A 14,191-nucleotide genomic window follows, 5' to 3' on the forward strand; every position below is an offset into this window, starting at 1 on the left:
GGTCCCGCTCCAGGGTGCAGGGGGACACGGGGGGACGTGTCAGGGGTCCCACTCCCAGGCACGGGGGGACATGGGGGGACACAGGGGGACGTGTTGGGGGTCCTGCTCTGGGGCACATGGGGGGACATGGGGGGACACTCCGGGGGTCCCAATCTGGGGCACATGGGGGGGGACACTCTGGGGGTCCCGCTCCCGGGTGCATAGGGGGACATGGGGGGACACACCGGGGGTCCCAATCTGGGGCACATGGGGGGGGACACTCCGGGGGTCCCGCCCCGGGGCACACGGGGACATGGGGGGACACTCTGGGGGTCCCGCCCCGGGGCACACGGGGACATGGGGGGACACCCGTGGTGGGCTCAGGGCCAGGCGCGGCGGCGGCGGTGGCGGCGTGGGGGGGGGGAAGGCGGTGTCCCCACGCCGGATCCGGCCCGGCTGCGCTGCCGTCACCGCGTCGCCCTGGAGATGCCTGGAAGTTCCCAAACACGGTGCGGCCGCCGGGAGCCTTGGGGTTTCCTCCGCTCCCGGCCAGCGCCAGCGACGGCCGGGGGGACGGTGCCACCGCCACCCCCGGGGTCCCCACGGCACCGGGGGTCCCCACAGCTCCAGGTTTTCCCTCGCCTCTGGGGTCCCCATGGCTCTGGGTGTTCCCCCGCCTCCGGGTGTCCCTGCGGCTCCGGGTGTCCCCGCGGCTCCAGGTGTCCCCATGGCACAGCCACGGCTCCAGGTGTTCCCCCGCCTCCAGGTGTCCCCGCAGCTCCGGGTGTCCCCATGCTTCCAGGTGTCCCCGCGGCTCCGGGTGTCTCCATGGCACAGCCACAGCTCCGGGTGTTCCCCTGCCTCTGGGTGTACCCGCGGCTCCGGGTGTCCCCACGCCTCCAGGTGTTCCCGGAACAGCCACAGCTCTGGGTGTACCCGTGGCTCTGGGTGTCCCCCTGCCTCCGGGTGTCCCTGTAGCTCTGGGTGTCCCTGCGGCTCCGGGTGTTCCCCCTCCTCCGGGTGTTCCCGTGCCTCCGGGTGTCCCCGTGGCTCCGGGTGTTCCCGTGGCTCCCGGTGTTCCCACGTGACCTTCTGGCACGGCCCCAGGCCTGGATGTCCCCACTGAGCCTGGCCCTGTGTCCCCATGTCCCCACGGGTCCCTCCCGCCCGGCTCCATGTCCTGGTGTCCCTAGAGGTCCCTGCCGCCCTCACTCTTGTCCCCGAGGGTCCCCCATGTCCCTCCTGCCCAGCCCTGTGTCCCCATGTCCCCATGGGTCTCCCATGTCCTCGTGGGTCCCCCACGTCCCTCCTGCCCGGCCCTGTGTCCCCATGTCCCCATGGGTCTCCCATGTCCCCGAGGGTCCCCCACGTCCCTCCTGCCTGGCCCTGTGTCCCCACGGGTCTCCCACGTCCCTGTGTCCCCACGAGTCCCCCATGTCCCCATGGGTCCCCCACGTCCTCCCCCCCCCCTCGCCTGCTGGTGCCCATGGGGAGATGCAGCCAGGTCCCTCACGGTCCCTGTCCCATCCCTGTCCCCAGCCCTGTCCCCAGCCCTGTCCCCAGCCCGGTCCCTGTCCCCAGCCCTGTCCCCATCCCGGTGCACCCGGTGGCTCCTGCCGCTGCCTCCCCTGGGCCGCGGTGCCGGCGGGACATGGCAGCGCCGGGGCCCTGGCACGCGGCGACGGCCACCACGGGGACGGCCACCACGGCGACGGCCACCACGGCGGCGGTGGCAGCGGCCGCGGAGCCGCCAGGGTGGGCAGGGGCCTTCCAGGCGCTGATTTTACGGGTGCGCAGGGCTGCGGGGGGGTGCACGAGCACACGCCCCCCCGGCACGAGCCGCAGCGCACACGCACGCTGCAACGCACACGCATGCCGCAATGCACACGCTGCAATGCACACGCATGCCGTAATGCACACGCTGCAATGCACACGCATGCCGCAATGCACACGCTGCAATGCACACGCATGCTGCAACGCACACGCCACAATGCGCACGCTGCAATGCACACGCACGCCGCAACGCACACGCTGCAATGCACACGCATGCCGTAATGCACACACTGCAACACACACGCACGCTGCAATGCACACGCTGCAATGCACACGCTGCAATGCACACTGCAAAGCACACACACGCTGCAATGTTTACACCCACTGCAATGTTTACACCCACTGCAATGTTTACACGCACACTGCAACGTTTACACGCACACTGCAACGCACACTGCAGCGTGCACACGCCCCGCACCGCGCACACCCGCCCTTGCTCGCCGCCCCCTCCCTCGCCCGCCGCAGCCGCGGCCCCGTCCCCCCCGGGCCGTGGCGCAGGGACCCCCGCGGCCGGCGCGGAAACGTCCCTTCCCGGCGGTGACGGTGACGGTGACGGCGGGGCGGGCGGCCGCCCCCGGACGGGCCGCATTCCTGCCGCCTGCGTCACCCGGCCACGCGCTCCCAGCGCCGGCACCCGGCTCCCGGCACGGGCACCCGGCTCCGAGCGGGCACCGGGCTCCGGGCGCAGCCGCCTTTGCCGAGCTGGGTGCCCGTGCACAAGCCGGACGGGCGGCCAGCGGGGAGAGCCCGGCTCTGGCACCAACACCCCCAGAGCACTGCACCCATGGGTGCCTGTGTGGAGCTGGGCATGGTGCAATGCACCCCTGGGTGCTGCACGGAGCTGGGCATGGAGCACTGCACCCCTGGGTGCTGCATGGAGCTGGGTGCGGTACAATGCACCCCTGGGTGCCGTGCAGAGCCCAGCACCGAGCAATGCACCCTTGGGCGTCACGTGGAGCCGCATGGGGAGCACTGCACCCCTGGGTGCCAGGAGGAGCTAGGCATGGAGCACTGCACCCCTGGGTGCCGTACGGAGCCCAGAGCAGACCACTGCACCCCTGGGTGCCCGTGTGGAGCCGGGCATGGAGCAATGCACCCCTGGGTGCCGTGCGGAGCCCAGTGCCGAGCACTGCACCCCTGGGTGCCACATGGAGCCGGGCACAGTGCAATGCACCCCTGGGTGCTGCATGGAGCTGGGTGTGGTACGATGCACCCCTGGGTGCCACGAGGAGCCGGGTGCGGTGCAATGCACCCCTGGGTGCCCGTGTGGAGCCGGGCATGGAGCACTGCACCCCTGGATGCCGTACGGAGCCCAGCGCGGAGCAATGCACCCTTGGGTGTCACATGGAGCCGGGCGCAGTGCAATGCACCCCTGGGTGCCCGCGTGGAGCTGGGCACGGAGCAATGCACCCCTGGGTGCCCACGTGGAGCTGGGCACAGAGCAATGCACCCCTGGGTGCCATGAGGAGCCCAGCGCGGAGCACTGCACCCTTGGGTGTCACGTGGAGCCGGGCACGCTGCAATGCACCCCTGGGTGCTGCATGGAGCCCCCCCGCAGAGCGCTGCCCCCCCCCCCACCGTCCGGGCGCCCCACGGCCCCCGGCTCTGCAGGCCCCGGCGCGGCCCGGCGCTGCCGGCTGGCTCGCTCGTGCCGGCCCGCGCCCGGCTCCGGCGGCGGTGATTCACGGAGCCGCCGGGCGCTGCCGGCCGGGCGCCGGCTGGAAAAAGCGGGCAGCGTCTTGCCGAGGCGGCGGGGGGGGCGGCGCCCGCGGCCCCGGTTGGCATAGAAAAATCCAAATATTTGGGGCAGGAGGGCGGCGGGAGGCTGGGAAAGGCGGCGCTTTTTCCGCCGGGAAGCCGGCGCCGCGCGGGGGCAAAGCCCGCGGGAAGCAGCTGCCGGCCGCCGCGGCCGCCCGGCCCCTGCTCCCGCGCCCCATGCCAGCCCCATGGCCGTGCCCCATAGCCGTGCCCCATAGCCGTGCCCCATGGCCCTGCGCCCACGCCCCACGCCGGCCCCAGGCCCTACGCCCATGCCCATGCCTGTACCATGGCCCCTGCCCCATAACCATGCCCCCTTTCCCCTGCCCCACGCCCAGCCCCACACCCAGCCCCATGCCCATTCCCCGTGCCCCATGCCTGTGCCCCATGCCTGTACCATGTCCCCTGCCCCATAAGCACGCCCCCTTTCCCCTGCCCCACGCCCAGCCCCACACCCAGCCCCATGCCCCATTCCCCGTGCCCCATGCCTGTGCCCCACATCTGTGCCATGTCCCCTGCCCCATAACTGTGCCCCACTCCCTGTGCCCATGCCCTGTGCCCGTGCCATGTCCCCTGCCCCATAACCGTGCCCCATTCCCCGCGCCCTGTGCCCATGCCCTGCCCCATGCCCCATTCCCAGTGCCCCACTCCCGGTGCCTGTGCCCGTGCCGGTGCCCCAGGCCCGGGCCCTGCGCGGGACGAGGGGGCCCTGCGCCGCGGGGGGGGTTCTCGTGGCAGCGGCCCCCCAGGACTGGAGTGAGCCGGGTGCCACCGGTGCCAGATCCATAGGGACGCCCCGGCCGGGTGCCACCGGTGCCAGATCCATAGGGACGCCCCGGCCGGGCAGCCGACACCGGGCTGGAGCACCGGGGAGTCCCGGCACGGGCCGGCACCGTGTCACCTCCTGGCACAGGGACTGTGAACAGCCGGCTGTTGCTGTACCCACCCAGTACCCGTGCACCAGGGCGCCTGTGCGCCCATACAGCTGTGCACAAGTACACCCGTGCAGCTGTGCACCCGTGCACAAGTACACCCGCGCACAAGTACACCTGTGCGTCCATACAGCCGTGCACAAGTACACCTGTGCACAAGTACACCCGTGCAGCTGTGCACCCGTGCACAAGTACACCCGCGCACCAGAGCGCCTGTGCATCCATACAGCCGTGCACCCAGGTACCTGCACACAAGTACACCCGAGCACAAGTACACCCGCGCACAAGTACACCCGAGCACCCATGTGTCCATGCGCATGGACAGCCGTGCAGCTGTGGGGCTGTGCACCCACGCACTGGGGCACCCGGGCACCCCCGCGCACGGCCCCCCGCATCCCCCTGGTCCAGGGCTGCCGGGCGGTGCGGAGAGCCGGGGCCTTCCCGCTTTCCCGCTGCTCCGGCCCCTGCGCCGAGCCGCGCCGAGCCGAGCCGAGCTGCTCCGCCGCACGCTGCTCTCCTCCTCCGCTTCCTTCCTTCCTGCGGGCCGCGTTCCCGGGACAACGCCTGCTGCCGGCCCCGCCGCCGGGCGGCTGCTAAAACGGGAACGCGGGAACGCGGGAACGCGGGAACGGCTCCCGGGAGAAGCCCGGCGCTGGGAAAGCCGCTGCCGGGAGCAGGGCCCGCCCGGCTCCTCCTGCTCCAGCTGCACCGTGCCGGGCTGTGCCGCGCCGTGTTGTGCCGTGCCATGCCGTGTTGTGCCGTGCCGTGCTAAGCCATGCCGTGCCGTGCCGTGCATTGCCGTGTTGTGCCGTGCCATGCTAAGCCATGCCGTGCTGTGCCATGCCATGCCATGCCGTGCCGTGCATTGCCGTGTTGTGCCGTGCCGTGTTGTGCCGTGCCGTGCCATGGGGTGCAGGGCCCCGCAGGCCTGTGCCGAGGGGCTCAAGGGGCCGGGATGAGCCAGGGCCGGGGGGAAAATGGGGTCTGGAGGCTGCCAGGGAGCACCGGGAGCACCGGGAGCACCGGGAGCAGTGCAGGGTGCAGGACTGGGGAGCACTGGGAGCACCGGGAGCAACATGGGGTGCAGGACTGGGAAGCACCTGGAGCACCGGGAGCAACATGGGGTGCAGGACTGGGAAGCACTGGGAGCACCGGGAGCACCGGGAGCAGCACGGGGTGCAGGACTGGGAAGCACTGGGAGCACCGGGAGCACCGGGAGCAACATGGGGTGCAGGACTGGGAAGCACTGGGAGCACTGGGAGCACCGGGAGCAGCACGGGGTGCAGGATGCAGGACACGGGGTGCGAGATGCATGGCGCGGGGTGCGAGGTGCATGGCGCGGGGTGCGAGTTGCAGGGCGCGGGGTGCAGGACACAGGCGGCCGGGCGCACAGGCGCGTTGCCGGGCGACGCGGTGTTTGTTGGCGCGGCCGGCGCGGGGCTGAGTCAGCGCCGTGAGTCAGCCGGGCCCGCAGCGCGGAGGGGGCCGGGGGGGCCACGCCGAAGCGCCGGTCCCAGGGCCTGGACGCGGATGCACTATGGGTCCCCTGGGCACCCATGGGTCCCTGGGCACCCATGGCCCCCCCCCGGCACCCCAGCCCCCCCCCGTGCACCTATGGGACCCCCTGGGCACCCATGGGACCCCTGTGCCCCCCCGGGTGCCCCCCAGGTCCCCCTGAGCCCCCAGGGTCCACTTGTGCCACCAGGTCCCCCTGTGCCCCCCAGGGTCCCCCTGTGCCCCCCCGGGTGCCCCCCAGATCCCCATGTGCCCCCCAGGGTCCCCCTGTGCCCCATGGGACCCCTGTGCCCCCCAGGGTCCCCCTGTGCCCCCCCGGGTGCCCCCCCCAGGTCCCTCTGTGCCCCATGGGACCCCTGTGCCCCCCAGGGCCTCCTGTGCCCCCATGGGACCCCTGTGCCCCCCAGGGTCCCCCTGTGCCCCATGGGACCCCTATGCCCCCATGGGACCCCTGTGCCCCCCCGGGTGCCCCCCCAGGTCCCCCTGAGCCCCCAGGGTCCCCTTGTGCCACCAGGTCCCCCTGTGCCCCATGGGATCCCTGTGCCCCCCAGGGTCCCCCTGTGCCCCCCCGGGTGCCCCCCCCAGGTCCCTCTGTGCCCCATGGGACCCCTGTGCCCCCCAGGGCCTCCTGTGCCCCCATGGGACCCCTATGCCCCCATGGGACCCCTGTGCCCCCCAGGGTCCCCCTGTGCCCCCCCCGGGTGCTCCCCAGGTCCCCCTGAGCCCCCAGGGTCCACTTGTGCCACCAGGTCCCCCTGTGCCCCCCAGGGTCCCCCTGTGCCCCCCCATGTGCCCCCCAGGGTCCCCCTGTGCCCCCCAGGGTCCCCCTATGCCCCATGGGACCCCTGTGCCCCCCAGGGTCCCCCTGTGCCCCCCCGGGTGCCCCCCCCAGGTCCCTCTGTGCCCCATGGGACCCCTGTGCCCCCCAGGGTCCCCCTGTGCCCCCCAGGTCCCCCTGTGCCCCATGGGACCCCTATGCCCCCCAGGGTCCCCCTGTGCCCCCCCGGGTGCCCCCCCCAGGTCCCCCCGTGCCTGGGTGGCAGCAGCAGCGGGGCGGGGGGGGGAGCTGAGAACGGCGCCGCTCGTGTCACCCCAGGCGGGGGGGGGGCACCCCGGGGTGCCACCAGGCCCTCCTGGCCCCCCCGCTGGCGACGGCGGCTGGGGGGGGGGGGGGAGCGCGGGGAGCGGTGAGTCAGGGCGCAGCAACGCGTGAGTCACGGCCGGGGTGGGACCCGCGCCCAGCGCCCACGGGCCAGCGCACAAAGGCGCCTTGATGCCGCCGGCGCCGGGGCCGGCCGGGACCCCGCGGGGCGGCAATGGTGGCACCGGCACCCGAGGGCACCGGCCGCAGCCCCCGGCGCCCCCCGGCCTTGCACCGTTCCCCCCCCCCCCACGGCTTTGTGCCGCTGCTGGCCCACGCTCTTGCACGGCTGGTGGCCCGCGGCTTCGCACCGACAGTGGCTCGTGGTTTTCCAGGGCTGGTGGCCCGCGATTTTGCACGGCCACTGGCCTGTGGTTTTGCGTGTCTGGTGGCCCGCGGCTTTGCACCGACAGTGGCCCACGATTTTGCACGGCCACCGGCCCATGATTTTGCACGGCCACCGGCCCATGATTTTGCACAGCTAGTGGCCCGTGGCTTTGCACCGACAGTGGCCCGTGGCTTTGCACTGACAGTGGCCTGTGGTTTTGCACGGCTGGTGGCCCACGATTTTGCACGGCCGGTGGCCCGCGGCTTTGCACCGACAGTGGCCCGCGGCTTTGCACGGCCGGTGGCCCGCGGCTTTGCACCGACAGCGGCCTCCAGCTACGCACGCCGCTTCGCGTGGCCGGGGCCCTTCCGGGGCGGGTGGGGCCGGGCCCCCCCGGACCCCCCCGCGCCAGCGCCGGGAGGAAACCCCGGCCGCCCCGTGACTCATCGGCGCTGGGTCCCGCCACGCCCGGGTGGCGCCCGCCGCTGAGGCCTGGCACGCTCGGCTCACCCGGGGGGGGGGGGGGAATGCCTCCCCCCCCCCCCCCCATGGCTCGGTGCCGGGGGCTTCCCGCAGCCTTCCGGAGTGATGGGGGCCAGCGAGTGCCACCCGCCGGCTCGCAAATTGGGAAAATAATGGGGCAAATCGGGCAAATCGGGCAAGTTTTGCAACTGGTGCAACTGGTGCAACTGGTGCAACTGGTGGCCGTCTGCAAACCGGCCCCGGGTCCCGCGCGCTGGCCGAGGCGCCGGGGCCGGCAAATGTGCCGGAAAGTCGAGGCGAGAAAATGGAGTGAGGCCGCGGCCAGGGCGCGGGAATCCCTGCTCCTGCCCGGAGCCGCCCCAAATCCACCCTGGTTCCGCCCCAGATCCACCCTGGAGCCGCCCCAAATCCACCCTGGTTCTGCCCCAGATCCACCCTGGTTCCGCCCCAGATCCACCCTGGTTCCACCCTGATTCCGCCTTGAATCCGCCCTGGAGCCGCCCTGGATCCACCCCAAAGGTGCCCTGATTCCGCCCCAAATCCACTCTGGATCCACCCCAAAGCTGCCCCGATTCCAGCCTGAATCGGCCCCGACGCCAGCCCAGATCCACCCCGAAGCTGCCCCGATTCCACCCTGGATCCCCCCCGATTCTGCCCCAAAGCTGCCCCGATTCCATCCCGATTCCATCCCGATTCCGCCCCGAATCTGCCCTGAATCCACTCCGAATCTGCCCCAAATCCGGCCCAATTCCACCCCGATTCTGCCCCAAGGCAGCACCCTGCAGCACCCCAAATCCACCCCAAAGTGCCCCAAATCCCCCCCGCGCCCCCCCCAATTCCCGGCCCCGGCGGGGGGGGGGGCGGCGCCGAAGGGGTTAAAACGCGGCTCCCAAAAAAAAAATCAGTCTGCGGCGGCGGCAGCCAATGAGCGGCGAGCGGGGCGGTGCCGCAGCCAATGAGCGGCGAGCAGTGCGGTGCCGCAGCCAATGAGCGGCGAGCAGTGCGGTGCCGCAGCCAATGAGCAGCGAGCGAGGCAGTGCGGGTAGCCAATGAGCGGCGAGCGCGGCGCCGCGGGCAGCCAATCGCGCGGCGCCCCCTGCCCTGACATTTCCCCCCCCCAATGCCGGGACAGGGGCCGCCCCCCCCCGCCCCCCCCGCGCGTCCCCATCCCACCCCGTGTCCCCGGCTGCCCCCGCAATTCCCGGCTCCGGCAGGTTCCCGCGGGCGTTTTGGGGGCAGAAGAGCAGGAAAAGGGCCTGGGGGGGGGGGTCGGGGGGGGCAGGGCTGTGGGGGGGCTATAGGCAGGGACACACGTGTGTTTCTCGGCCGGGGGGGCCGGGGGGGCCGCTGCCCGGCTCCGTCCTCCTCCGCTCTCTCCGAGCGTCTCCCCGCGGAGCCGGTGCCGGGGCGACGTCTCCCACCGGCCGCCGACCCTGGATCCCGCTGCCGCCCCTCGGCCGGCTCCGATTCCCGTTCCCGGAGCTCCCGCGGTGCTGGAGCGGGATGCCGCCCCTCGGCCGGCTCCGATTCCCGTTCCCGGAGCTCCCGCGGTGCTGGAGCGGGATGCCGCCCCTCGGCCGGCTCCGATTCCCGTTCCCGGAGCTCCCGCGGTGCTGGAGCGGGATGCCGTCCCTCGGCCGGCTCCGATTCCCGTTCCCGGAGCTCCCGCGGTGCTGGAGCGGGATGCCGTCCCTCGGCCGGCTCCGATTCCCGTTCCCGGAGCTCCCGCGGTGCTGGAGCGGGATGCCGTCCCTCGGCCGGCTCCGATTCCCGTTCCCGGAGCTCCCGCGGTGCTGGAGCGGGATGCCGTCCCTCGGCCGGCTCCGATTCCTGTTCCCGGAGCTCCCGCGGTGCTGGAGCGGGATGCCGTCCCTCAGCCGGCTCCGATTCCCGTTCCCGGAGCTCCCGCGGTGCTGGAGCGGGATGCCGTCCCTCGGCTGGCTCTGATTCCCGTTCCTGGAGCTCCCACAGTGCTGCTCCAGCGCAGGAGCAGGCTGGCGCATCCCAAACAGCTCCGATTCCCGGTCCGAATCCCGCTCCCGGAGCTCCCGCGGTGCCGGTCCAGCACCGGAGCGAGCTGCTGCCCCTTATCCGGCTCCAATTCCTGTTCCCAGAGTTCCTGCAATGTTTCTTGGTCACCGGATCGGGCTGGCGCATCCCGAGCCGCTCCGATTCCCAGTGCTGCAGTTCCCACAGTGTCACCGGATCAGGCTGGTGCATCCCGAACGGCTCCGATTCCCGGTGCCGGAGTTCCCATGGTGTGGCTCAGTCTCCGGATCGGGCTGGCGCATCCCGAACGGCTCCGATTCCCAGTGCCCCGCGGGAAGGCCGGGCCGCAGCCAGGCCGAGGCACCTGCCCGGCTCTTGGCGCTCCGGGTTCGCCCGCTGCCGGCGGCCGGGAGCTCGCGGCTCCGGCGGGAAGGCGGCTCCGGCGCTTTCCTCCTCGGGCTCCGCTTCCCGTCACCTCCCGGTTTTCCAGCCCCGTTTTCCAGCCCTGCTTCCCCGCGTGTCGCCCTCGAGCCGCGGCGGCCGCCAACGTCCCTTTTCCCGACCCACCGCAGGGCTGGAAACCGCCTCCGCCTCCAGCCCGTAAATTCCCGTTCCCTCTTTTTTATAAAAAAACAAACCCAACATTCAGGTTTTATTTTGGGGGGAAAAATAGATAAATCGCGTCCGGAGGGCTGCGAAGGATGGGGCCGACTCCGCCCGTCGCCCACCGGGGTCGCGTCCGGTCGAAGCCCGCTCCGGGCCCAGTTTGCCCGGAAAAGCCCGTTTCTCCGGGCGGCCCTCGGTTTCCCCCCGGGAAGGATCCGGGGAGGAATCCCTGCGCTCGCCGGACGGGCTGGCGTCCCCTTTGTGTCCCCTTTGTGTCCCCTTTGGGGGGGATTTGGGATTTGGCGGCGCTGGGGCAGTGAATCCCCCGGGAATCCTCCGGCTCCTCTCCGAGGAATAACCGGGGTTTCCGTTACGGAACCGGGATTTCGGCCACGGCTTCCCCGGGTGAGAAACCCCCTTTTTTGGGATAACCTCTGAGCAGGGCGGTTATTCGGGAAGGCCGGCGCTTTTCCTCGGAGCAGCTCCCGCTTGGGAAGCTCCGTTCCACCCCGGCACTTGGAGAGGAGCGCGGCCGTGGGCGTCTCCATGCCGGCACCTGAGCCGGTGCCGATGCCGGTGCCGATGCCGGGCTCGCGCCAGCCCCAAGAGTTGCAGTCAACGCTCGCGGGTGCCGGCGGGTTGTGACACTGATCCGAATCGGCCTCCGGATCCGAATCAGGCTTCGGCATCCGAGCGGGGCCTCCAGGCCCGAATGGGGTGTCCGGATCTGAATTGGGGCCTCCGGGTCCAAACCGGGCTTCTGCATCCGAGTGGGGCCTCCGGATCCGAATGGGGCTTCTGCCTCCGAATGGGGCGTCCGGATCCGAACGGGGTCTCCGGATCCGAACCAGGCTTCCGGATCCAAACTGGGCCTCTGGATCCGAGCGGGGCCTCCGCACCCGGCGCTCCCGGGCTCCCGGCAGGGCTCGGCACCGGGCTCAGCAGCGCGGAGCCGTGTCCCAGCAGCCGAGAGGTGAGAGACGCCTCTTCCTCCGGGATCGGCGGCGGCTGGGGGGGGGGCGCGGGGGGGTCGCTCCGTCCCTCTGTCCTGCCGCCCCCCCCGGCTCAGAGCCGCTGGCCGCGGCGAAGCTCGGCCCCCCCCGCCGTGAAGCTCGGCCCCCCCCGCGGCGAAGCTCGGCCCCCCCCGCGGCTGCGGCCGTCGGCGGCGCTGGGCGAGGGCCGCGGGGAGCCGCCGCTGCCCCCCGGGGCGCGGGGGGGGGCCGGGGGGGCGGAGCGGGGCCGGCCGTCGGGGCGAAGGCAGCGGGCGGGGCGGCGGCCGGGGCAGACGGGGCGGGCGGCGGCGGCGGCTGCGGCCGGGACGGGACGGGACGGGACGGGAGGCTGCGGCGGGGCGGGGGGGCTGCGGACTGGGCGGGGGGGCTGCGGCGGGGCGGGGGGGCTGCAGATGGAGCAGGAGGCCGCAGCGGCTGCAGAGGAGCCGGGGGGGCTGCAGACGGGACAGGGAGGCTGCAGCCAGGCCGGGGGGCCGCAGCGGGGCTGGGGGGCTGCGGAGGAGCTGGGGGGGCTGCAGTGGGCCTGGGGGGCCGCAGCGGCTGCGGACGAGATGGGGGGGCTGCAGACGGGACAGGGAGGCTGCAGCGAGGTGGGGGGGCTGCAGTGGGCCTGGGGGGCCGCGGCGGCTGCGGACGAGCTGGGGGGGCTGCAGTGGGCCTGGGGGGCCGCGGCAGCTGCAGACGAGACAGGGGGGCTGCAGCGGATCTGGGGGGCCGCAGCGGCTGCAGACGAGACGGGGGGGCTGCAGCGGATCTGGGGGGCCGCAGCGGCTGCAGATGAGACGGGGGGGCTGCAGCGGATCTGGGGGGCCGCAGCGGCTGCAGATGAGCCGGGGGGGCTGCAGCGGATCTGGGGGGCCGCAGCGCCTGCAGATGAGCCGGGGGGGCCGCAGCGGGTCTGGGGGGCCGCAGCGGCTGCAGACAAGCCGGGGGGGCCGCAGCGGGTCTGGGGGGCCGCAGCGGCTGCAGACGAGCCGGGGGGGCCGCAGCACGGCTGGGCGGCCGCAGCGGCTGCAGACGAGCCGGGGGGGCCGCAGCCGGGACAGGGAGGCTGCAGCGAGCCGGGGGGGCCGCCGCGAGGCTGGGGGGCTGCGGACGAGCCGGGGGGGCCGCAGCGGGGCTGGGGGGCCGCGGCCTTGCACCGCAAAGCCGCCGCTCTGCACCAAGAAGCCGCCGCTCTGCACCGCGAAGCCGCCGCTCTGCAGCACGAGGCCGCCGAGGGGCCGCCGGGCGCCGGGGCCGTGCAGCCCCCGCCGCGGGGCGAGCCGGGGGGGCCGCTCCGCTTCCCCGTCTTCGTGCCGGGCCTCCTCCCGCCCTTCGGCTGGGCGGCGCCGGCGCGGCGGCCCGCGGAGCCCTTCCGGGCGTTCGACATGTGGCGCGACTACCTGGGGCTGGCGGCGGCGCTGGGGCGGCCGGAGCGGCGGGCGGCGCGGGCGCTGTGCGCCTTCTGCAAGCACAACGGCGAGTCGCGGCACATCTACACGGCGCACAACCTGCGGGGCCCCGGCGGGCGCGTGGAGTGCCCGGTGCTGCGCAACTACGTGTGCCCGCAGTGCGGCGCCACGCAGGACAGCGCCCACACCCGCCGCTTCTGCCCCCTCACCCCCCGCGGCTACACCTCCGTCTACCGCTGCCTCACGCCGCGGTCCCTCCACCGCAGCGGCGGCCCCCCCCGGGCGCCCGGCGGGGACGGGCGCGGGCGGCAGCGCGACTAAGCCGCGCCGCGCCGGAGCGACGCCAGGAGCCGCCGAGGACGTCGTCCGGCTTTTCCGGGAAGACGCCGATCCCCGGAGACCGCCGCCGCCCGGACGCGCTCCCCCTTCGGCATCCCGGCTTCCGACGGGCGCCGCCACGTCCAGCCTTCGTCCGCCGCCGGCCGGAGGAGTCACGCCGGAACGACAGCACCGTCGAGACCGTCGCCGCGGGACAGCCCTGTCCGGGAGCGCCTCGGTTGTTTGGTTCGGAACAGAGTCGCGCGTCGGGTTCGGGTCTAAAAAGCAGCGTTTGCCGCTAAAAAATCCGCTCGCCCGCCGGGAAGCGAGCGCGGCTCGGTCGGCGGGACGCCCTGCGGGTCCGACACCTCCGCCATCGCGATCCCACCACGCTCTGCTCCGCCGGAGGAACCTCGGCAGAGCCGCCGCCACGCGAGCACCGGCCCGTTTGGGCCGTTTCTGGCTGTTTGGGCCATTTCTGGCCTTTTGGGCTGTTTCTGGCCGTTTCTGGCCAGTTTGGGCCGTTTCTGTCTGTTTGGGCCATTTCTGGCCATTTGCACTGTTTCCGGCCGTTTCTGGCCGGCTTGGGCCATTTCTGGCCAGTTTGGGCCGTTTCTGTCTGTTTGGGCCGTTTCTGTCTGTTTGGGCCATTTCTGGCCATTTGCACTGTTTCCAGCCGTTTCTGGCCGGCTTGGGCCGTTTCTGGCTGGTTTGGGCCGTTTCTGGCCGCTTGGGCCGTTTCTGGCCATTTCTGGCCGTTTCTGGCCGTTTGCACCGTTTCTCGGTGCTTTCATGGCCGCTTTGGGAGCCCTGAACACCCGCTTCCCCCCCGCTGGGGCCTGAGGGCGGTGACGAGGGTCAGCGACTCGCCGCGACATCGGGCGAGTGGCCAGGGCTGTCTT

At 72.8% G+C, this 14,191-nt stretch overlaps 1 protein-coding gene across 1 annotated transcript; it reads left to right on the forward strand.

The window, feature by feature from the left end:
- Window positions 1-12,779: 12,779 nt before the first annotated feature.
- On the forward strand, window positions 12,780-14,191 carry NANOS3 (nanos C2HC-type zinc finger 3). The gene has a single exon (XM_064499257.1). The coding sequence runs from the start codon at window positions 12,948-12,950 to the stop codon at window positions 13,290-13,292; it is 345 nt and encodes a 114-aa protein (XP_064355327.1). The 5' UTR covers window positions 12,780-12,947; the 3' UTR covers window positions 13,293-14,191.

The sequence above is a fragment of the Dromaius novaehollandiae genome, chromosome 33 (assembly GCF_036370855.1).
Source record: "Dromaius novaehollandiae isolate bDroNov1 chromosome 33, bDroNov1.hap1, whole genome shotgun sequence".
Lineage (NCBI taxonomy): Eukaryota > Metazoa > Chordata > Aves > Casuariiformes > Dromaiidae > Dromaius > Dromaius novaehollandiae.

Excerpts from the sequence above, each read along its gene's own strand:
- NANOS3 (XM_064499257.1), top strand. The coding sequence starts at position 12,948 with ATGTGGCGCGACTACCTGGGGCTGGCGGCGGCGCTGGGGCGGCCGGAG.